Source organism: Bos indicus, chromosome 21, assembly GCF_029378745.1.
Source record: "Bos indicus isolate NIAB-ARS_2022 breed Sahiwal x Tharparkar chromosome 21, NIAB-ARS_B.indTharparkar_mat_pri_1.0, whole genome shotgun sequence".
NCBI lineage: Eukaryota > Metazoa > Chordata > Mammalia > Artiodactyla > Bovidae > Bos > Bos indicus.
Window position 1 is genome coordinate 66,850,771 of NC_091780.1, and position 23,312 is coordinate 66,874,082.

The 23,312-nt window shown below is 51.3% G+C and overlaps 1 protein-coding gene across 9 annotated transcripts in view; it reads left to right on the plus strand.

Moving 5' to 3' along the window:
- PPP2R5C (protein phosphatase 2 regulatory subunit B'gamma) overlaps nt 1-23,071 on the plus strand; it is a 140,391-nt gene extending 117,320 nt beyond the window's left edge. For 3 of the 9 annotated variants that reach the window (XM_070775743.1, XM_070775752.1, XM_070775750.1), the window contains 6 exons: nt 3,602-3,772; nt 5,092-5,219; nt 7,780-7,881; nt 9,434-9,506; nt 14,391-14,507; nt 20,319-23,071. In XM_070775743.1, the coding sequence (XP_070631844.1) occupies nt 3,602-3,772; nt 5,092-5,219; nt 7,780-7,881; nt 9,434-9,506; nt 14,391-14,507; nt 20,319-20,450 (723 nt within the window). In that variant the 3' untranslated portion in view covers nt 20,451-23,071. Of the gene's footprint in view, nt 1-3,601; nt 3,773-5,091; nt 5,220-7,779; nt 7,882-9,433; nt 9,507-14,390; nt 14,508-17,970; nt 18,058-18,159; nt 18,753-20,318 lie in introns of those variants that run through there. The other 6 variants (XM_070775749.1, XM_070775751.1, XM_070775746.1 and 3 more) reach the window with 5 other exon arrangements.
- Nucleotides 23,072-23,312: the final 241 nt, after the last annotated feature.

Genomic DNA, 23,312 nt, shown 5'->3' on the forward strand with positions numbered 1-23,312 from the left:
CACCACCACCATCTGTCAGAACCTGGTCCTAATCCTGCTCCAGCAAGACTCAGTCAGTGCCTGCACCCCCTTCTCTCTCTCACCTGGAAGTAATATGGCTGCTGATAAAGCTTATGCGTGTGTGCCTAGTCGCTCAGTCGTGTCCGACTCTTTGCAACCCCATGGCCTGCAGCCCACCAGGCTCCTCTGTCCATGGGGATTCTCCAGGCAAGAATACTGGAGTGGGTTTCCACGCCCTCCTTCAGGGGATCTTCCTGACCCAGGGATCAAACCCAGGTCTCGTCTCCTGCATTGCAGGCAGATTATTTACCGTCTAAGCCACCAGGGAAGCCCAAGAATACTGGAGTGGTTAGCCTGTCCCTTTTCCAGAGGATCTTCCTGACTCAGGAAATCAAACCAGGGTTTCATGCATTGCAGGAGGATTCTTTAACAGCTGAACTGCCATATAAATTCCCACTAATAATAAGCTAATACAACTTTTCAGCAGTGAGAGCTTTTAACTGTAGTTGTCTGAAAGAAGGCAGGAGACAGACAGTGTCCTTCCTGGCTTCAGTGGGGTCCTTCTGTCTTAGATAGTAGATAGATAACACTGACTCGGCATGAGCCCAAAGCTACTTCAGGTCCCCCCACACGCAGTCCCCAGTATTTCCACCCAGAACCACTTCATTTCTTGATTTCCTATAGCACAAGTAATATAATAGCACCCTTGATTACAGAGTGCTATTAAAGATGTTAATGTAAAAAAAAAAAGTTTACAAATGTTCAGACCCTCGCCTCAGTAATTTCCTTCCTTTAGAATTCATGTGTTACGAAAATCCAAAGCCCATCTTGTCTGACTTCAGCATCAAAGGTATGTAGAGAGTTTGATGAAGGTGTAAGCCCTTGTGAAGGCACTGGGATGGGCACTCGGCCTGCGTCTCACGGTCCTGCACCCACGATGTACCCATTGGTGATCTGTAACTATTGTGTTGTTGTTTGTAAATTGTGTAGAGTGCCCAAAAGCCTTCTGGGCGTGTGGAACGTGTGCACTGTCGTTATAAGAGTCAGAGGCTCATCGTGGAAGTAAAATCAAGTTCCTTTTCCACCCACCTGTCCCTTGAAGCTGACCAAGTTTTGCCCCGTGGCCTTTCCCCCTGGTGTTCCAGGACAGGAGAGGGGTTTCCGGGATGCCGGGCTCACCAGCCACCACCACTGCCCCCCCACCAGCCTCCCCCTGGGAGCAGGCCGCCCGTTGGCTTCCCCAGGAGAACTCAGTCTTGAAGTGCGCCTGACAGCGAGAGCCATTGTTGGCTCAGATTAGCATTCCCTGAGCAGACTCCTGCTCCTGCAGAACATCCTCACCCTCAGAAGGAGCTGAACCAGTTGGGTATTGGTCAGAAGTCGTTCCAAACAGTGTGAAAAGTAAGCCCAGTATACAACTCTGATTCCAGAAATAAGACCTTTTCTAGAGACATTAGCCAGATAAATCAGTTGGGTTCTGTAGTTCACAGATCAGCATATTTCTCCTAGAAAAACTCCATTCTGTCAAATGACAAGGAATGGTGGGTTTGTGAAGTAATTGGCACCTGCTGAACCTTAAAAGTGATTCCAATACACAGAGTGGAGTGGGGGGCTCAAATGTCTACTAACATGATTTTGAGCAAAAAAGTAGGAAAATCATCAAATAATGCATTTTTTTTTAAATGATCCCTCTTAAAGACAGTTGTGTCTTAACTTCTTATGACAGACTTCAAAACTGGGGGCACTTTTTGAGTAAATTTGGAGTTTTATAAAGTGTAAGGACAGAGAAGGTTATCCAGGAGCCTGAAGGTCAGAAGCGTCCAGGCAGAGTTGTCCTCGGCAGACGCTGTTCCGAAGCTGCTCGCTTTGCCTGCGGTGCCGGCGCCCATGCTGGCAGCAGAGCTGGCGTGGTCTGCGGAGCCGGGGATGAGCAGCGAATGGAATCCCGGCCACGAGCAGCGATCCTCACCACAGTCCTGGCCCTGGCGGCCAGGAACAGCCGTGACGAGGGTAGATGGCTGCGTCAGGCGACAGGTCGCCGTCGTTCAGTTACATAGGCGAGTAGGTATCTGCGCTTTACAGACACGCGCATAATGTTTTGGAGAAGGAAATGGCAACCCACTCCAGTGTTCTTGCCTGGAGAATCCCAGGGACGGGGGAGCCTGGTGGGCTGCTGTCTATGGGGTTGCACAGAGTCGGACACGACTGAAGCGACTTAGCAGCAGCAGCAGCATAATGTTTGGCATCATTGTACCATTTTGGGCTTAAGGTAGCTAAACTCTTAGGGATACTACTAGTCTGCATTACCCATCAGATATTTTGGGTGAACAGCCTCTACTGGTAGGAAGTTTGGGAAATGTAGGAACACGATGAAGAAAGGCTGCCCAGCAGGGACTTTGCCTGTGTCACGGGCAAGGAACCTAGTGGCCAGCACTCACCAGCCAGGCCGCTGCCACCCCACCAGGCACGCCTCACGGGGAACGGCTGCACAGACCTGCACTGGGGCCCTGGCCCGGGCCAGGCTCACCCCCGCACTGCAGCCAGCGCTCCACAGGCGCTTGTGTGGATTTGGTAATAACGTCCTCTCAGCAGTCCCAAGGCGAGGCTTGTCGTTCCCCTTGGTATTTAAGGAGAGCTCCGGGACACTGAGGGGCTGGTACCAGCCCGTGGCCACGCAGAGGGCTTGCCAGCAGCGTCAGTACTTCACAGCACTTCACATCTCTCTTTCTGATGTGTTTTAACACATTGAAAACACTGTACACAGCTATGTATGTATATGCGTGTTCAGTTGCTGAGTTGTGTCTGACTCTTTGCAACCCCATGGAGCCCGCCAAGCTCCTCTATCCATGGGATTTTTCAGGCAAGAAGACTGGAGTAGGTTGCCATTTCCTCCTTCAACAGATATTCTCGACCCAGGGTTCCGATCCATATCTCCTGCCTTGCAGGTGGATTCTTTACCACATAAGCCACCTGTGTATGTATGTGTGTAAATACATATGACGAGTCAGTTAATTTGAGAGAGAAATGGATTGTGCCTATGTATGTGTGTCTCCACCCTAAGACATTTATACAAATTCATAGGCTCTACATTTCTCAATTGGTCTTATTTTCTCTAAACTCACCTAACTGCATATCTTTTTTTTTTTTTTTTTTTAATTTAAAGATCTGACTCTTACTGAGAGGGTGGTTAAACAGAGTAGGTCACATAAATTAAAACTGTGATTCTAAAGTATGTAAGATTAGGTCTAGCTCATGGTTCAGATTGTAAAGAATCTGCCTGCCGTGCAGGAGACCCGGGTTCAATCCCTGGGTCAGGAAGATCCCCTGGAGAAGGGCATGGTAACCCCCAATTCCAATATTCTTGCCTGGAGAATCCCAAGGACAGAGGAGCCTGGCGGGCACCAGTCCATGGGGTTGCAAAGAGTCAGTTACAGCTGAGCGACTAACACCTTGAACACTAATTATAAAAGCCCACGTTCTCAACCACTGAATCACTGTTCCTTCTTACAAGGGAGAAAGCACCACCTCATCTGTGGCTTCTCAGAGGGGACCCCTGAGCAGGGGAGCAGGCCGTGACCCCCGTGTGTTCTCTCTTCTGTAGGTGGTAATGGCACTTCTCAAGTACTGGCCAAAGACCCACAGTCCAAAAGAAGTCATGTTCCTGAACGAATTGGAAGAGATTCTGGATGTCATTGAGCCGTCAGAGTTCGTGAAGATCATGGAGCCTCTTTTCCGGCAGCTGGCCAAGTGCGTCTCCAGCCCTCACTTCCAGGTAGGGCGCCGCAGAGAGCGGCCTCGAGTCGTCCCCTCAGGAGCTGGTGGGTCCCGGGGCATCGCTGGTGGTGTTCTTGCCCTTCAGGTAATCTGAAGGTGACAATCAGGCTTTCGCCTCAGCTGTAACACGTTGAGGCTTCGGGTCTATGAAATAAGCCTCCAGTGCCTCGTCCCGCCCTGCCACTAAAGACACGCTTCTCAGTAAGAGTGATTAACGGCAGCTTCTCTGTAAGCCGCCTCTGTCTCTGCGTTCCCTGGGCTGCCAGACACACACAGCCTTACCGTCCACAGCTGAGATCTCAATATTTACAGAGAATGTGCAGCTGTTTGGCTTCCACTCCCTCCCTCCATAAGCACTCCACTTCTGACACATGAGTTTTAGGAAACAGTCGTGGTTCTGATTTCCATCCCTTCCACATCCCTGTGAGGGGGCCGCAGCTATGCCACGCCTCTCCCGATACGCCCTCATACCCTCCCAGCCCCCGTCAGAGGTCATCCCGGTGGCTCTTCCAGCCTTTCTGCCTTCTTTTAACACACTGGGCACCCCATCGTTTTGTATCGAGACGGTATTTATGGTGAAGTCTTTGTGAACAAGGTAGAAACGTAAGCACCAAAGGAGCAGAACCTCAGTCTCCAGGGAGTCACGATCTGGCCGGAGAGGGCGGTGTGGCTGCTCCGTCCTGCCAGCGGGTTCAGAGCTGGCCCGCGTCCCCCACCCTGCTGTCCCCAGCCGGCCACCCTGCAGCCATCTCACGCCCCCTCCCGCCCGCCCTCGGCAGGGACGGGCCCCGCCACCACCGGTTTTGAGCAGAAGCCACATTTCCGTGCGCACACGGGCTCCCCTGCCTCCCCTGCTGCCGTTCACCACGCACTGTAGCGCTAACACGTCAGACCACTCGGCGTCACGGGTTCACCCCACAGAGCGCGAGCTCCCCGACGGCGACGGCTTCTGCCTGCAGGCCTCCCCGCAGGATCCTCAGGGCCGGACGGTGCCTCCCCAGGGGGAGACGCCCTCCCCAGGGGGAGACGCCCGTAGAGGGTGCTGGGCAGCTGATGGTTAAGGAGGGCGACCTCATGTGATTTGTGGCCTCAGCACCTGGCCCGTGTCCCACAGCAGTGTTGATCCATCTCACGGAAGGCTGAGTGACCGTGATCTTGAGGGACATGGAGTCATCCGCCTCTTTGTTGAAGGCGCCTCAGGGTTACAGTCTAGAGCACTCTCATTTGCAGAAGCGATACTACCCTTCCCGTCCAGTAGAGTCGTTCTCCCACCTGTGTGCGTACCGCCGATGAGCGCCGCGCCCTTCTGCCTTGCAGGTGGCGGAGCGGGCGCTGTACTACTGGAACAACGAGTACATCATGAGCCTGATCAGCGACAACGCGGCCAAGATCCTGCCCATCATGTTCCCGTCCCTGTACCGCAACTCCAAGACCCACTGGAACAAGTGAGCGCCCGCCGCCCGCCTTTCTTTTACCCCTTTCTAATTAACCTGTTTGTTTGTTTTTTTTTAGTTCAAGTAGCTTTTATTTTTTGACTGCACTGGATCTTTGTTGCTGCGTACAGGCTTTTCTCTCGTTGGGGCTAGCAGGGGCTCCTCCCTAGGTGCGTGCATGGGCTTCTCACTGCAGCGTCTCTCTTGTTGCGGAGCACGGGCTCTAGATGTGCGGGCTCAGGAGTCGTGGCACACGGGCTTGGTTGCTCCACCGCATGTAGGGTCTTCCCGGACCCGGGATCACACGTGCCCCACGCGCCCTGCATAGGCCAGCAGATTCTCAACTACAGGACCACCAAGCAAGTCCTGCGCTGGCCATTTTTAAGTTTTGTGTACAGTATTTTGCTGATACTTGAAACCAATTACTATTGAATCCAAGTCTCAGTATCAGTTTAAAAAATTAGATGCCGATTTCTCCGTGGGCTGTGACCAAGCAGAAGCGTGGACTGCATCTCGCCCTTTCGTTGACATCCTGTGCCCAAGTCGGGCCCACGTAGGTGGACACAGTACCTCCCTGCCCAGCCCCATCTTGTCCCCGGGCAGGTCAGGAGGTGCATCTTCCAGGCCTCCTCTGAAGTTCCCTCCAGAGGAGTTGAAGGTCATCACAGCCTTGGGCTCAGTCCCCGCTGGAGCACAGAGGCCACCCCTCCCATGGGGGCCCCTGGAGCCCTACTGACACTCGCCCTAGTGAGCCCCTCTGTGCCCGCTGCCCAGGCAGCCAGAGAGAAGGGGCGAGTAACCTAAACGCTACCTCGGAGTCTCTGACACCTGGCTGTCCGTGCTGCTCTGCCCCCTCCTCTCACTTGACACAGGTGAGCAGACTGACGCTCGCAGCGGTCGTCTGCTAAGACTGCAAACCACGCTACCCTCCGGGCTGCCCTGGTACCCTCGTTGTGCTCATAAATAAGGAGTCAGGCTTCCGCTTCGTCCACGTTCTGCCCTTTCTGGGTTATAATCAGTGAATCCACATTTAAAGCAGGAGGGACAGAGCCCTGATACCCAGTCCCGCCCTCCTGTTTGTGGGGGGACGGCGGGGTGGGACGCGGCCCGGCCCGCCGCCGGGAGCTGGTGGGCCGCTCTGTCCGCGGGGTCTGCCGTCACCCCTTCTGCTGTTCTGGCTCACAGACTTGCCCTGCTGCCCACTGGGTCTCTCAGCCACAGCCTCCTCATCTGAAAAGTAGAGAAGATCTTGGCACTGGGACTTCCCTGGCAGTCCAGTGGTTAGGGTTCCTCACTGTTACTGCCAAGGGTCCCCCAAGTCCAGGATCTAAAGTCCCACAAGCCACTTGGCTCAACCAAAGAAAAAAAAAGGAGTAAATGTTGGCACCCACTGTTCAGAGGTGATCGATCGACCAAGATAACGTCAGGCCACATGCAGCGTGTTGCCCTGTGGTGCCCTCCACCCTGCTGCGGAGGTTGGTTGGGACGGAGTGAGTGTGCGTCGGTGTAAAGCTCCTGGCACCTGTCTGCACTCAGTGCGCTTCTGCAGCAGCCCCTCAGCCACAGGTCTGGCAGTGGTTCCGACGGCCAGGGTAGGAGAGACGCAGCCGTGGCGGTGGGAATAGTGGCCTGGCGGTCAGTGTTCACGTGTCGCTTTCAACAAGCTTTCCTGCATGACGTTCCTCTTCTGTTGAGCTCAGCAGGTGCTAACCAAGCCCTCGAGCTAAGCCCCAGCTCCTGCGTGTGGTGCAGAGCGCTGCAAAGGCCGGCAGTGACGGCTTATGTCCCTGCCCCCTGCAAAGACAGGCGTGTCCTGTTAGATGTTTGCTAAACAGGGTCTGGTTTTATTATAGTGAATTAAATACCAGTTAAGACTTGCGAGTTGAGTTTTTGGTTGTTGCTCCCAATTCTGTGGGTTGACCAGGCTCTGAGGGGCAGTCCTCTGCCCGAATCACGGAGTGGGGGTGGGGGTTCCCTCACGTGGCTGCAGCTGATGACAGGTGAGACCGGAGTCCTCCTGAGGCCCTGCCGGGAGGGGGACAGCTGGGCCCTCCCCGTCCTGGTGTCAGCGCCTGAGAGCTGAGCTGGATTAAGCTGATCGGTAGCAGTTTCGTTTAACACTCTCCTAAGCTGTGCTCTGGCAGTGTCAACATTAGTTTTTTGTCCTTAGTAAGATTGAAAGGAAGCTGACGTCTACAGGAAGTAAAACGGTTCCATTATTCTCTGTATGACTAACCTTGCCTTAACTGTACCTGTTCAAGGTTCAGCGTTTTTTATTCGACTTCCAAGTAATGCTGCGGCTTTTGGCTGCCATTAGCAAGGTCGGTGAGCCAGAAGGCCCAGGCGCTGAGAGGAGAGGCGTGGTGAAGCAGGGCTGCCTCTGAGAAAACCAGCAAGGAGTCAAAAAGTCACAGGCTTTTAACTCTGAAGCTTAGGAGACTTGTGGGACTATTGAAATACGCTGCCAGGCTGGGAGAGGAAGGAGTGTGTGGTGGGGGAGGGGAGGGAGAGGGATCCAAAAAGATGAATAAGATGAAGCATCCTGAGTTTGAACACGAAGCTCTCGTTGCAGGACAATACATGGCTTGATATACAACGCACTGAAGCTCTTCATGGAGATGAACCAAAAACTGTTTGATGACTGCACCCAGCAGTTTAAAGCAGAGAAACTGAAGTAAGTTGCTCTTTTCAACGGTTACTCTTTCAAGGATTTTTTTCCCCTTGATCCTGAATAAACCTCTGCCACTAGTTTGTCCTAAAAAGTTATTCTTCACTTCAAAGCAAAGTCTGCCCTGTTGTACTGGAAAGCAAATTAAATCTTTGTGATGAAAACGTATTTTCTAAGTTAGCTATTCTCTGGCGCCTCCGTGGTAGCTAGGACTGAACGCTTCCATTCCCGAGGGCCCAGGTTCAGTCTCGGGGAAGTGAGATCCCACAAGCCTCGCAGCCTGCCCCTCCGCAAAAAAACAGACCTTAGCTATTCCTTCCCTTATTCTACCAGTTCAGTCATCTTTGCAAAAAGTACATGTAATAATCAAGAATTTAACTTTCAAAATCTTTGCATTTCTCAGGGGACACTTAAAAACAGGAATGTGTAGTAATTTTTCATGGTCATCAGGCAGGAATTTAGATTCTATCCTGTAAGTTTTGTGTAAGAAAGCCGGAACTTCATCCAGCGTAGCTTTATTGTTCTGACTTGTTGATCTCCATAAATTCGGGCATTCTCTCTAGAGTCTGGTGCCTGAGTCCCTCACAAAATCAGGACCCTGCTCTCGTGCCCTGAGGATGCCAGAGCCCACACCTGCACAGGGACACGCTCAATGAGGCCGTCCCCGAGCGGTGCTGGGAACGGCGTGCTCTATCCATTATTAGAATCACACAGTACCATGTTCGTTCCTCAGTGTGTGTCTACCTGTATGCCAGGCCCTGCTGTGAATAAGACAAACAAAAACCCTTGCCCTTCTGGAGTTTCTGCCCTGGGCGGTGCGGAAAGAGAAAGATAGCAAAACATCAACGAGTGTGTGAGAGGCGGTGACAAAGGGAGCAGCAGGAGGAGGGCGCGGGGAGCTGGCCGTGGTGTCCTCAGGCCTCAGGCTGCCTGGCTCCCCTCCTGCCTCGGGTGGACGTGTGTCCAGGGCTGAAGTGCGTGACCCCCCGGGGCCTGTCTGATGGTGCATCAATGTCCATGGGACATCGCATCCCTAAAAGGGACCTGACTCATCAGGCCACACGGTTTCTAGATTTAAAGAGTCGGTCCCGTGATGAGTAATTTCCTGAAGGTCCTGTGCCTCGCGGGTGCAGACCTGCATGCTGTGCCTCTGTGAGGACGTCCTCACTTGGCTCCTCCACGCTGGGGTGCGGTCTCACTCTTCACGGGTGTAGAGACTTCTCCTCGAAGCCGTGAGCATCCTGTGACAGCGCAACAGAGCCAGGGGAGGAAGGAGGCGTGGAGGTGCTGGCACAGACGTTCCTAAGAGCTGAAATTCTTAGACGTGTTAAGGTTTTGGTGTGTTTGTAATTTTAGCTCTTTCTCCTCTAAGCCCAGTTTTGTTTTTCTCCCCCATTGCATGCCTCGTGGTCACCACTGTGACGTACGTGAGATAAGACCAGACGGTGACAAAGGGGAAGTGAGGGGTCGTGTTGCCGGCCATGGCCCCCCCTCCACTTAACGCTCTCTTGAATTTGATCTGTTTCTCTAACGCCAACGACCTTTTACTATTTTTCAGAGAGAAGCTAAAAATGAAAGAACGAGAAGAAGCGTGGGTTAAAATAGAAAACCTAGCCAAAGCAAACCCCCAGGTACTAAAAAAGAGAGTGACGTGAAAACGTCTAGGGTGTGACTTGAGTATTTTTGTGAGATAGGAGTGTGGCTTCATCGTGGGAGGGAGACAGATCCACTTCACTAACATTGTGTATGAAACTGTCTGCAATAAAAATACTTTTCAACTTTCGTATAAGTACTTATTTTGCCCCACCAAGTTTTTACCACAGGATTGGCGTTTTTATTTATTATTATTATTATGCTTTTTAAATAAGATACAGACCTTTCGAATATACTGTGGTAAAAAGAAAGCCAGGATACAACCTCTGTTCTGGGCCCAGATTACAGCTTGCTTTTCTCTCTCCGATATCATAGATGCTGTAGTTGAAACAGTACTTTCTTTTCTTTTTAATATCAAATTAATTCTACAGGGAAAAAAAATAAAAACTGGATTTGAAATAGGTGAAGTATGAAGTCAGTGACCTGTCTCCTAAAATGAGGTTTCTACAGGCCTGAGCCTTTCTCACTAACAGTGGACTGGCTTCTGTCATCTTAGCAACTAACCCTTTTCTCCCGTCCCGGCGCGCCCTGGCCAGTGGGCCCAGCGGGCGTGTCTTCTGGAAGAAGTGTCTTCTGAAGCAGTGTCCCCTGTAGAGGTGAGCCAGCTGACACCCCCCCAGACGGCCGGAGTCGGGGGCCGGAGCTGGGGCTGCTGGGGTCGTGTCCTCTGGTCGGGGGATTGGAGCAGGTCCCGGCAGGCGTTCTTCCCGGTGCTGAGTGTCCATCTGACCGTCCCTGAAGGCCCTTTCTGTGAGTCTCTGCCGCCCCTGAGAATTCTCAGGGCTGTGCTCAGCTCCCCAGAAAAGGAAAGACTTTTGTTTTCTGAGGATAACTGCTCCAGCTACCCACTAAGGTCCTGAAAGGTTCTATGAGGTGAAGCAGATGACACGCAGCCTATTTATCACCTTTGGTGAGAAGTGTGCACAGGTCATCGTGATCTCAGGTGTTCGGTGGGTTCTCGATTAATAAAAAGTGACACGTGAATCAAAGTTGAAAATACGTCCTTCACCTTCGTAACAACATGCTGATTTGTTATTCCTGTCTGTATGCCACGCTCTTATGCAGAAGTACTGTTTCCAGATTACTGTGAAACAGTGCGGTAGTTATTGAGGCGGGTGGCTATGGGCGTATACTTTTAAGAACAGAATCTGTGCTGAACGTGAGGTTAAAATACGGCTGACGTTTGTCGTAAAGCCCTGCGTCTGGCGTGTGTTGGTGGACAGGCCGGGCCTCACGAGGCACCCGGCTGCCTTGCTCTGTTCTGACAGCTCACGTGCCGAGGTCAGACGGGGCGGAGGGTCCCAGTCAAGGTCATCAGGGCCCCCGTCACGCACGCCCTTGGAAAACAGGTGAAATGTGTACAAATCAGAGGGTCTGATTTTATTTGTTTTACCTGGAAAACAGGAATAAAACCCCATGGGAGATCCCGCTAACATATATATATGTATCGTCCTCATTCCCATTTCTGAACCTTTCCTGAATGTTCATCCATCGCGTTTTCCCTCCTTCGGCTGCTCTGTCTCCCGGCGTCTCGCGGGGTGGGCTCTGCTGGGGTCCGCCTCGTTTGTGCTGCGGAGCCCCGGGCTGAGCACCGCCCCGTTCCTCATCTGTGCCTGAGAACCACCTCCACCTCCACCCCGGCCCGTCCCATCCACACGCTGCAGTCCACCGCTCCCTGTCGGAAAATACTTCATGGGCTAGTGTCTCAGAGCTGGAAATCAGGGCCTTGGTGCTCACTGTTCATTCTCGAGAGAGAGAGAAAATCTTTTCTAAATTCTAATCCTGCTTGCCATTTATGACAACCAAAAACAGTAAATAATTTTGTGGGTAATAGAGTTTGCTTTCTATCTCTGTAACGAAAGTAGGTAGTTGGGTGGTTGCAGCCTCACGCTCCATCTCGAACCTGCCATCTGAGAAGTGGTTCACCAGTTTCCTCATTTAAGGCAGCCCCCAGCCCCTCCCTCTGTTCGCGGGGGGGACCCTAGCAGTCTGCCTGGTGCTGAGCCTTGGATTTGCCCAAGCCGGGTCTCATCCGCCCTGAGACGTGGCCGCAGGTCCCCACGTAGGCCGCTGGATTCAGAAAGCGGTGGTCCTTCAGGATTCGGGTTGTCTTAGCAGTTGTGGTGGCTTGCGTTGGGGTGTTTTTAACGTCAGACGTAATTCAGTTTAGTAAAGTCGTGAAATACGGAAGGTTTCTAACGTGAATGTGTTTTTCTCAATCCACCAAGAAGCCACACAGCGGTTTAATGCTCATCTCCCTTCTGCGGGCATCTCGTGACATGCAGTCCAGGCGCACCTCTGTGATTTTCAGATGCGGCTGTGGCTCAGCGTTCTGTCCGTTAGCAGCGAGAGGACAATGTGTGGCAGGCCCGGGGCACAGAGCCTGGCTGCCTGCCTCTCCTGTGCGAGACGAGCCTCTGGGCATGTGCGTTCCCTCTCCCACCTGTTGAAAACATCAGCCTCGGCAGGTGGGGGAAGGTTTTTATTCCTGGTGAGACTCCTCTGCCCACGCCCCTCCCCGCCCCGAGCCTGCTGGTGACACTGACTTCCTGCAGACATCACCTAGCATCCTTGTGCGAACTTCTCTTTGCCCCAAGCCCCCCAGGGGCTCAGAGTCCCCCCCGCTGCTCTCGGCACAGCCGTTCATCCGTGGGTTCTGTGTGGAGCACTGATTTTCTCCTGGCATGGCCAAAAGCTGAAATACTGGTTCAAACCCCACGCACCACCTCCTGGGCACTGCACTATCTGCCCTGCCCAGCCTGAGTCCTGCTGGGACAAGTCACGTGAGGCCCCCAGCTCCCTGTGCCAAGCAGGCCCCCTCCTCTCTCAGCTGATGGTGCCAACTGCATGTCCTAGGATACACAGATGAGAATGAGGCAGGGCCCGGGTGTCAAGGATGGGAGCCAGGTGGGAACAGGGAGAACCCAGACTGTCAGATGATACAAACATGGGGGATGATGCTGGCGAGAGTCTGGTCGTGCCTTTAGAGAGGGACACGTAAAGGAGGACTGGGGATAGGGTGGGCACAGCCGGGTGTCCCCACGCCCCCAGGACTTAAGAGCGTTGGGCTGCCTGCAGATGGAGCCAACACGTCTCAACTCAGCTGGGAGGTGCTTCAGGGGCCGGGGGTCAGGACGAATGGGGCCACTAAGGAGACCGAGCTGCTTGTGGATGGAGTGTCGTCACGGGGCAGGAGTAGGCGTGGTCAGAGTCGGGGCCGAAGCTGGAGAGGGAGCAGGACCCATGGGTTTGATCCCCTCCGCTGTGCGGGCGTCGTCCCGGCTCACCTGTGTTCAGAAAGCTCATTGGGGTGCTCTGGGGCGCCTGTGGAGACGCTGCTGCTGGCCAGGGCGGGTGGGGGCGCTGAAGGGCCTGGGCACCTTCAGTGGAAGAATCGGACTCAAGGATGTGGCTCCTGCAAGGGGGCTGAGGGCGGGAGTCTGCAAGACCCTCGGGGGCTGTGAGGGGAGACAGTTGTGTCATGCAGGCTGTGGCAGAGGAGAGAGGAGCTGGGCTGGCTGGCGCCCCAGGCCCGGGAGGGGGCGGCTTCAGGGCCGACGGTGGTCAGCGCATGGTCACAAGGTCACCCACAGCCTGGTGCCCAGCGTCCCGTCAGAGAGGCGAGACCCAGGCCTGAGGGATCAGGAGGAGAAGGGCCCCCCCGAGAGCTGAGCGGTTCTCCTGGGTGCTTGCCCGGTGGGAGGGAGGGGCTCGCTGTGGACTGGAGAGACTTCCGCCCAGACAGGAGGGCACGGTGCCGGGCAGGGAGGGCGGAGCTTCAGCTCGGGACCCCGACCCCACCCCCCCCGCCCTGGCCCGGAGCCTCGGTGGGTTAGCGTAAGGACCGCAGCAATCCTTCAGTCAGGGGCTTTTAGCACTCACGTTATAGCTTGTACTTGGAGTAGCACCCAGCTCGCAGCAGACACACGAGTGGATGCTGAGCGCTAAGGACAGTCAGGCCTCTCCAGCACCTGTGAAGCAAGCTCATCCCCCACCCCACCCCTAGTCTCACTCTCAGAAGCAGTCAGAAACCGTCCTGCTCACACCAGAGCTTCCCTGGTGGCTCAGAGGTTAAAGCGTCTGCCTGCAATGTGGGAGACCCAGGTTTGATCTCTGGTTCAGGAAGATCCCCTGGAGAAGGAAATGGCACCCCACTCCACTGTTCTTGCCTGGGGAATCTCCTGGACGGAGGAGCCTGGTAGGCTGCAGTCCATGGGGTCGCAAAGAGTCGGACACGACTGAGCAGACTTCACTTCACCACACTTCACACCAGAGCCTGACTTGGCCTGGAGCCCGGGGAGAGTGGCATCCCCGGGTGCCCCGATGGGACCCCACTGGCGCATCAGGCCCCCCGCAGGGCCGGCCCCGCCTGGCAGGGTGAGGTGTGAGCTGGGGGATCGATCGAGACCACATCGTCCAGGAGGTGAACAGAGAGGCGTCAAAGGGCGGATGTGATCCGTGCTGGGGTTGGCGAGAGTCTGGAGAATGCAGAGCAAACAGGGACATGAGTGAGGGCGGCGTGGACACAGGGAAGGCACGATGAGGCCCGCAGCTTGGGGGCAGAGGTTGGGGCTGGAGGCACAGGCTTCTGTAGGAAGCGGTCCCCATGAGCAGGCCCAGGGCGTCAGGAGGCCAAGGCTCCAGGGTGGTGTCCTGTGGCCCAGGGCTGGGAGAGCCTGGAAGTGAGGCGGCTGCTCTGCTGTCCCCGCCCGCAGGTGGGCAGGTGTAGGCCAGGCTCAGGCTCCTCCTGCACACAGGCTTCCTTGAGGAGGGGCCCCGGGGGAGGGCGGCGTCTAGAGGAGGAGCCCTGGAGCCGCCCCCCTGAGTGCTGGCCGAGAATGACTCCGCGCTTTGCATTGCAGTACGCAGTGTATAGTCAAGCGAGCACCATCAGCATCCCGGTGGCAATGGAGACAGATGGGCCTTTATTTGAAGATGTGCAGATGCTGAGAAAGACAGTGAACGAAGAGGCTCGCCAGGTAAAAGCGCGCAGAGCTCAGCTGGCCGCGCCCCTTAGAGACTTGCTTATAAGACGTGTGTGCGATTTTAGACACGTGGTGGGCTGCAGCGCCTCCCGTGCAAGCTGACGTGGAAACTCACGAGTTGGCCATCTTACGGGAAGCCTCCCATCCGTCCATCTTAGATCAAGTTAGTAGAAGCAGTTTTTAAGGGTTAATACGTGCCTGAAACGCGTTTTCTATGTTTACTCTTAAGAGTAATAATCCCAGCTCTTACCTGCAGGTCAGCTCACAGCTAGAGCGAGAACTTGAAAGGTGTGCGGTCATGTCTGCCCTGTGTGCGCCCTCTGCCCACCTCTGGCTCCTGCTCTGGCCCAGGGCCGGCCCCTTTAACTTCTCGCAGAGTTCCTGCCAGCCCCCAGGGGCCCCAGGACGCCAGGCAGAGCTCTCGTGCTGTCAACAGCAGGGTCCTGCTCAACGCGAGGGCTCTCTGGGGTCCCTCAGGCAGTACCCACAGTCACATGGTCTTGTTTCCACTTCGCAGAGATGCATATTCAGATCACCGTTGGTCCAAAGAAAGGCTCCTGTCGCTAAATCGGGAGCAGACACTATTTAGGCTTTGCAGAGGGTAGTGGGTGGAGCCACTGCCTGCGAGGGGCGCCTCGGTTGCCCTGTGTCTCTGACGGTGCCTCCCGTTCTCAGTCCAGGCAGCTGATAAGTGCTCCCCAAGTCTGGGGACATGGCCCTTTCTGACTCTAAAACTTGAATCCCCTTTGAGCTTCATAAGAATTCCTAAAGACTCCCAGCGCTACAATCCTGAAATGTAAAAACAGAGAGGCTAAAATTGAGCTGCACTCTGAATGAGAAGGCAATGGCACCCCACTCCAGTACTCTTCCCTGGAAAATCCCATGGATGGAGGAGCCTGGTAGGCTGCAGTCCATGGGGTCGTGAAGAGTCGCACACGACTGAGCGACTTTACTTTCGCTTTTCCCTTTCATGCATTGGAGAAGGAAACGGCAACCCACTCCAGTGTTCTTGCCTGGAGAATCCCAGGGACGGGGGAACCTGGTGGGCTGCCGTCTATGGGGTTGCACAGAGTCGGACACGACTGAAGCGACTTAGCAGCATCAGCAGCTGAATGCAGATGGTTTCGAGAGGAGAGGGTCATCCTGAGCTCAGGGTTGTGTTTTTTTTTTTTTAACTCTGTGTTTTTCATTCAAGTAAATTGTGTCCCCCGAGTGATCAGACAGGATTGGACATCGCCACGGGCACACGCTCTGGACCATCCAGACTGCATGGCCCCATACGGCAGCCAAGAGGCCCGTGTGCCCCGTGGCCATCTGTGGCCCGGAACACACCCAGGGACTCCCAGGCTTAATGCACAGAAGAGAACCTAGGAAGCTCATTCTTAGCTTTCTGTCACTGACAAGGTGTTGAAATGATAATATTTTGGATATACTGGGTTAAATAAAAAATGTTACTCAAATGATTTTCATTTGTTGGTTTTTCACCTTTTCAGCGTGGCTGCTAGACAGTCTGGAATTGTGTGTGTGGCCAGCGCTGTGTTCCCACCCGGCAGCGCGGGCCCAGACCGCCTTCTAGGGGCTGCTGGACCCCGCCATGCCTCCTCCCTCCCGGCCAGCTCTTGGCCTCAGGTTCAGGGAAAGGCAGGTGGATGCAAACACTGAAACTACAGTGGAAAAACATCAGTGATGCATTTTTTACTTAATCCAGTTTGGATTCCATCATTTCCTCACAATAGTCTTAGCAATGAATAGCCTGAATGAAAAAAAATGAAAACCTTTATCTTTTTTCTCAGTCTTATGGGGGTGTTACTTTACTAAGGCTTGTTTTGTTTTAACTTGGAAAGGAATTCGAAGTCATTTCTTTGATTGCCATTTCGAGTTTACAGCCTCAGGTGGGCTAGAACTGCAGGCAGGCAGAGGGCTTGCATGTCAGGGTCCCTCTTAGCAGCAAGCCTGCCCGTGGGTGGCCTTCAGTCTAACCTCACGGTGGTCTTTAGGTCACTCAGGCCCAACAACACAGAAAGGGAAACCGACAGCTTACAAGCCAGTCCTGATACGTTAAATATTTTAGGGCTGGAGGGGTTTTCTTTTGGGGACGTCATTTGACGTGATAATTAAACCCAGGAAAAAGATAGACTACTCCCAAAGTGTAATGAAAATACTACATAATTGTGCGATCTTTGGGTATATTTCTGACTCAGGGCCCACTCTGTAGGGGATTTAGAACACAAAACAGCATTCTTGCCCTTGAGAAAGACTGCCTTTGAAAGTCAGCTCTCGTATTTCCGTGGTGGCTGCTCCTTCCCAGCTGGTTGATCTTCCAGCGGCCCCTGGAGGGCGTGTGGAGGGCGTGTCTCCTTCCCCTCTCTGAGAAGGAAGCAGCCTCTCTGCTTATCCACTCCTTAGTCCTGGGTCACTGGGTGTAGACAGGGCGTCTCTTTGTTTGCCAGTTTATTTTCATGAAACTCTTGAAATTAGATTATGAGACTGAGCTTTCTGTGTAATTGACATTCCTACAAAAATCTCCCCTCCCCGCCCCTCACGTTACCTTTAAGTGTCTATGGATCTTGCTCCTGTGTTGGAAGACTCTGTGCTATTAAGGTATCAGTTCTCTCCCAAATTAACAGAACCCAGTCAGAATCCCAACAGTCACCCTTCTCTTTTTTAAGACATTGACCACCTAATTCTAAAACGTATACAGAAATGCAAAGGAGCTAGACTAGCTAAGATAACTCTGAATAAACTTGGAAGACTAACACCACCCGATTTCAAGACTTATTATGGATTTCTGTGGATCAGTTGAACTCCCCGCCCCCACCCAACCCCCTGCAAATAGCAGCCTACCTAGTGAAGACATTTATAGTGCAGTCTCTTAGCCATAATATTTGATATGACAGGCTCTTGTCAATTTGAAAGTATTTGGAGTCATAGTCCTAAAATCCTCAAAAACACTGTCGTTAAAGCAAAGAGAAGATACTGAGATGCAGGGGAAATCTATTTTGGAGACCGAACTGACTTAAGAGGTTATGCTAAAAACTAGGCTTTTCAGTTTTTATATTTAGCAGTTTGAATATTTTCACTGCCCCTTTTAGTTTATTTTCAGCTATGTTTATTTTTTCCAAAATAACTCTTACATTCCTTCGAAGTAATTTGAATGTGGGCTCACAGCTGACGTGAGGTACGGTGCAGGAGAATGCAGCACTGCATTTACTGCAGGCAGCATTGCAGGAGAATCTTCTCCAGTGGAGGAGACCCTAATGGTTGTGCAACATACTGGGTTGGGATCCTGTGGAGAAATTCGATTCTGTATTTACCTGTCAGAACTGTGGTTTGTATTTCTTCCGAGAAAATTGTGTAACCCTATGTAGAACCTCCAAAGAGAACTAGTAAAGTTCATGTGAATGACGTTCATATACCAGAGAAATTTAAAATGTTTTGCAATTCTCATTTTTAACAGTCGGTCGGGAGGAAAGCAGTGTCGAGCGTGCAGTTAAGGAAGGTGTAGAAAGACGGAAGGTGGGAAGTGAAGGTGTTCCTTACTCCAGTACGTAGAAGTGTATTTATAAGGCTTTTTTTATATTTAGGAAAAGAACTGACAATGCTGTGTACATGAAGTATTTTCCCTTTTTCCCCCCTGTCATTCCAGCTTGTGATGGTGAAGACAAAGGCATCTGGTCCCTCAGGAGACTCTGATGAGTCCTGTCCTTGAATTAAGTAGTGGAAGCGTGCTCTCTTACCATGCGCCCACCCCGATGTTGCCCCCCACTTCCTGAATGGCCACTTTCAGAGCCGCTGTCCCACTGCGGACAGAGACCGCGTCTTTCCGGCTCACCTCCGCGGAGGTGTCCGGGGCAGCATTTCCATCTGTCTCGTCCACCCTGTCGACAGCATGCTCGCCCCTCCACCAGGGTCGCTCTTCCAGGGGTGACTTACCTGCATGACATCTCTCTCCTGCCTCCTATGTCTCTGATTTTTTTTTTTTTTTTTTAACCTCTGTGGCTTGTGTAACTGCTCTCTGCTTTACACCCTGGTTTTAAATGGCTACACAGGAAGACTCAGCAGGTCCCTCACTCTCTCTTTCTCTCCTTCCAGAAGCTTCCCCGGTCGAGTTTGCCTTCTCAATTTGCGTTTGTTGGTTTCCAGCTCCTAGGCTTTTACTATTGCCTTTTTCTATGAAAATGTTTCTTCTCTTTGAAATGCCTGTCGGTGGCAGTTATTAAATATTTCAAGTATCTGAAAGGCTTTTGTTTTGCCTTGCTTTGCTTTGTTTTACAACTCAACATGGAATGGACATAAAATTCAGGGTAGAATTTCCCTCTGAGTTTCTCCCGGGTCGAAGGCAAACAGGCTTCACCGATGAGAGCACTTTTACAAGGGCTGTGACCATGATCAGCAGCCCCTCGGGGACTGGGGGGCCTCCAGTCTCCCGACGTGCTGGCGGTCCTGAAGCTGTCTTACACCAGTTTCCAGGAGAGAAAATCAGAATTCCTGCCTTTGCCGTAAATGAACCTTAATATCCAAATAACATTTCTAGAAACAATCCTAAAATGATGTGACACAAAATTCTTTCCAAACCTTGACATTATTATGGTCTTCATAGATAAATTTGCAAAGAACCGTAAGAAATAGTAGCTCTGCAAAGCTGAACTTTTCATATATGGTTTCTGCAAATCCCTGAATATTGTTATTAAAGCACAGAGAAGTATACTTTGTGTATCATGCCAGCAGTGCTGGCAAGCTGGCTACTCCAGGGAGTGGTCAGAGATGTGTGCTTTTTGCTATCAAGTGACTGACTTAGTACAAGTGTTTTCTGGTAGGTGTTTGCTCATCACCACCAAAGTATTGCTATTTAAGTACTATCTCCCCTTTGCTGGAGACACTTAAACAGAAAGGAAGTTGTGGTTCTGTCAAAGTTCCTTACAAACTGGCTGCCTCCTGGTATATAACGGTGTGTTGAGGCAACTTTGATGGCTTCTTGTTTTGTTTCAGATATACTGGTATTGATGCAATGGCCCTACCTCAAAACTGAATAATTTAACTATTTCTCATGGAAATGGACTCTGTTGGTATCTAAACTCCCCGTATTTCAGACCACCCTTTCTCTGCAGACACAATTCTCTAAATCCCCATGCAAACAGGGGTTCATTTAACTTTTTTCCTTCTTTTTTTCCCCTAGTAAGACCAAAATGTCCTAAGTTTAGGAAGAAAATGGAATGGAGAGGGGAGTCTTATATCGTACCCTTAATGTTAGGAAATTTTATGTAGATGATTAAATGTATAGTTTTTTTAAGTTCTAGAAGGTTTTTCCCCTTACATGACCTACTTAATACCTCTCATTTTAAATATCTTTTTTCAAATTTAATAGAAGTTTTAGACCCGTTGCTGGCTTTGAGTCCAGTTTAAATATGTTGTTCATTCTTTTTTTTTATCTACCTCCAAGGGAAATTTCGACTTCCTGAAATGCCTCTGTAAGGGACACAACCATAAAATGGTTTCGGTGACATTTTATGAACTGGGAAGATTTTGCCATTTATGAGATGTACTAAAGCTGATGAATTTGCAAAACAGAGGTATCCAATACCCTGGACAAAACTGTACCTTTTAGAAGACCACGATGCCAACACCTCGCACACCGTCCCTGGGTTATCTCTTAATAGACGAGGCATCCCCCTCAGTCACTGTGTCCCTCTGGGCGTCTGGAGTCCTCAGGGGGGCCCTGGAGCGTGGGCTGCGCCAGCTCAGAGCAGGGCGAGCACACCTCCGGGCCGCCGGGTCTGTCGCCAACGCTGTGCGTTTCCATTGCAGGCACAGAAGGACCCGAAGAAGGAGCGGCCCCTGGCGCGCCGCAAGTCCGAGCTTCCCCAGGACCTGCACACCAAGAGCGCCCTGGAGGCCCACGGCCGCGCCGAGGAGCCGGCGCCCCAGGACGGGCGCTAGCCCCCACGCCCGCCTGTAGAGAAGACACGCTCTGTGTGCCATACCAGTCAGTCACACTCAAGTCCAAGCTTTCTCCAACCCCGTCTGTAGGCAATCACGTCCTTCCGCCTCAGCTCGAGACTAGGAGTTCAAACAATGGTGACCCCCGAGGGCTGTGCGCGCACCCCCCCGAATTCGGGGTCCCCGCACGGCCCCACGTAAGATGGTTCCCCAAAATCAGAGCTAAGGAAAGCACCCCAGTCGTCACCTTCACGTTCTCCGCAAATGGGATTTGCAATCATTTAGGATAGGTGGGTCCTATGAGAATATCAATGGTTTTCAAATCAAAGGAACACTATAAAAGAGTATCACATATTTTTTAAGACTGTACAGCCCTTCAGACTGTTACACCAACAGTTTCTTTCTGGGTGGTGGTTTTTTTTTTTTTTTTGGTCTGTTTTTGTTTTTAATCCCACCGAGGTGGTTCTATGCTGTTGATCTTAACACAGCTCACTGGGAAAGTGACGTGACCCTTCTCCCCGCCGTGTCTTCCCGAGGTATCACTTTACTCCAACCAGTGCCGTGCACACCACGCCCTGCTGCTGCGTGGCATTAAAGCCATATTTCCAGGTCTGTGGTCCAGCACCAGGGTCCCAGGAGTGAGCTCATAGGAGAAATTTGTTAAAAAAAAATAATAATAATAAGCTTTCTCTTGCCTGGAATTGGAACTTTAAAGTGGCGCGCTCAATGTCTTACTTAGAAGAATGATTTTTCTTTACTTAACATGTTGTTACCCTTGAATGAGGCTCTTCAATTGATAAAATTCTCTGAGAATTCCACATTTTATAGAAAGTCAGACGGGAATCATTTTGAGTGAGGCCAGCTCTAGGCCCGAGACAGGCCACAGCTGCCTTTGGGCAGAAGTCACAGGATCAGTGCCATGGGCAAGTGCCACCCCTACCCCCATCCGCTCCCCACGGTGCAGTCCCCAGGGATTCATGGAGGCGGCAGAGGCAGCAGCGATGGCCTCCGAGGAGTCTCTGTTGCAAAGAGGACACCTTAGTCGAAGCTTCATAAGGAAAATACAGCGTCTGAGTCTTCACTGGTCTTCAATGCTGCTAAATATTTCAGACTTCCTTGCATGTATTAAGCTCTTTGTTTTCAATGGGACAGCACGAGGAGAAAAGTCTTTAAACTTAAGGCTCTGTTCTTTACGTCTCTCCTGGTGGCCAGTATTTTGACTGACTTATCCTGCTCGAAAGCTATTTGAGATGCACACAGCTGCCCTCAACCAGTGATTCTAGTTTCCCGTGTCTCTGGTGTAAGATGCTACAACTTGATGTTAAATGTCTTGATGCTTCAGAGGCTTCCGTCGGGATGTATCTCTCGCTCAAGGTCTGGGGGGACGCATTCAGACCCTGTGAGGAGCAGAGCAGACATCGTTCCCCATGCAGCTCGGAGCTCCTGCCCATGGGTCTCAGTTAACCCCCCCACCCGATGGCGTGCATCTCCCTGGGTCCTGTCACTTGGAGGGAGCAGACCCCTTGTGTTCAGAGCAGGTAGTCAATCGGAAGGCCGCCCTAGCCGAAAGCGGGAGGAGAAACCTTCCTGAGAAACTTGACAAGTATCCCTCCACTTTGCCATTATGAAATTTATCATTTTAAAAAAAGTTCAGATGCCTTCTCCTTTTGAGGGAAAAAGGGTGCTTTTCACTGTATAAAGCAGCGTCTTGTGTATCTCGATAAACCATTGTTTGAACTTCAGTCTTCAGCTGACGGAGGATGTTCTCGGTGTGTCCCCGAGAGGTCTCTGGGAAGCCTCTCCTCTCGCCCGAGGAAAAAAAGCGAAAAACCTCGGTGTTTGAGTGACGTGGAAAGCTCAGCATTTAAGAACATCTTTTTGTCTAGGTTTTCCTTCTGCTCTTTATTGAAGACAAACATTCACCAAAAAGGGAAGAAAAAAAAAAAAAAAAAGGTTTTGAGAGAAACTGATTTTCTTTGACGAGAGTATTATTTAATATTTTGGCCTCTTAAAGTTTTCCTAGTTAGAACTCAGATTCCCTGTGCTAATTGTTCAGCTTACATATTATTACATAGATACACTGTTTATTCTGTACCAAATTGATTTCAAAAGTACTGCATTGAAAATAAACTGGTGACTGTTTTTCTTCATAAAGTTCTGCGTTTGGCATCTTCACTCTTTCCAAAAGGTATCTGTACATCAGAAATGTCACTGTTCCGAGTGTCTTTTTAGCGCGGCTTTAGTGTGGCTTCCTTTTAATATTGTACATACATCGTACCGTTGTTTTATGGTAATGAGTAATAAAAATGTAGACTTCATATTTTGTACAAAATGTCCTATGTACAGAATAAAAAAAAAAAGTTCATAGAAACAGCAAAAATAGGTAAGTGGCACAGTTATTTTTCTTTAGAGAATATCTGTAACTTTATGCTTTAGTGAAATGTTAAGTACCTACATATTTTTTAACATTTTGTAATTCAGAACTTTTCGTTTTGACATTGTTTATGAAGAGAAACTTCATACACTTGCCATTTAATATGCTCTTTTATCTAATTTTAAAAGAAGAAAAACTCTAAAAAATGGTGTATTATATGGACTAAATAAAGAACCTGTGAATTTTACTGCTCATCATGACGCTAAATTCAGCCATGGTGTTGGGCAAGCCGGTGCCGATCACTGTGAGGTAACGGTGAGGGGCGGGCAGCCCCGCCGGGGACGCCGGCTGGAAGGCCCTCACAACACAGGCTGCGTGGCCACTCTGCCGTCCACCACAGCCCTGTCTTCCCCGAGCCTTCCAGAAGCTCATTTTTTTTGTTTGTTTCTCTAATGGAAAAAAGTAGAGATGACTTTTTAATGACCACC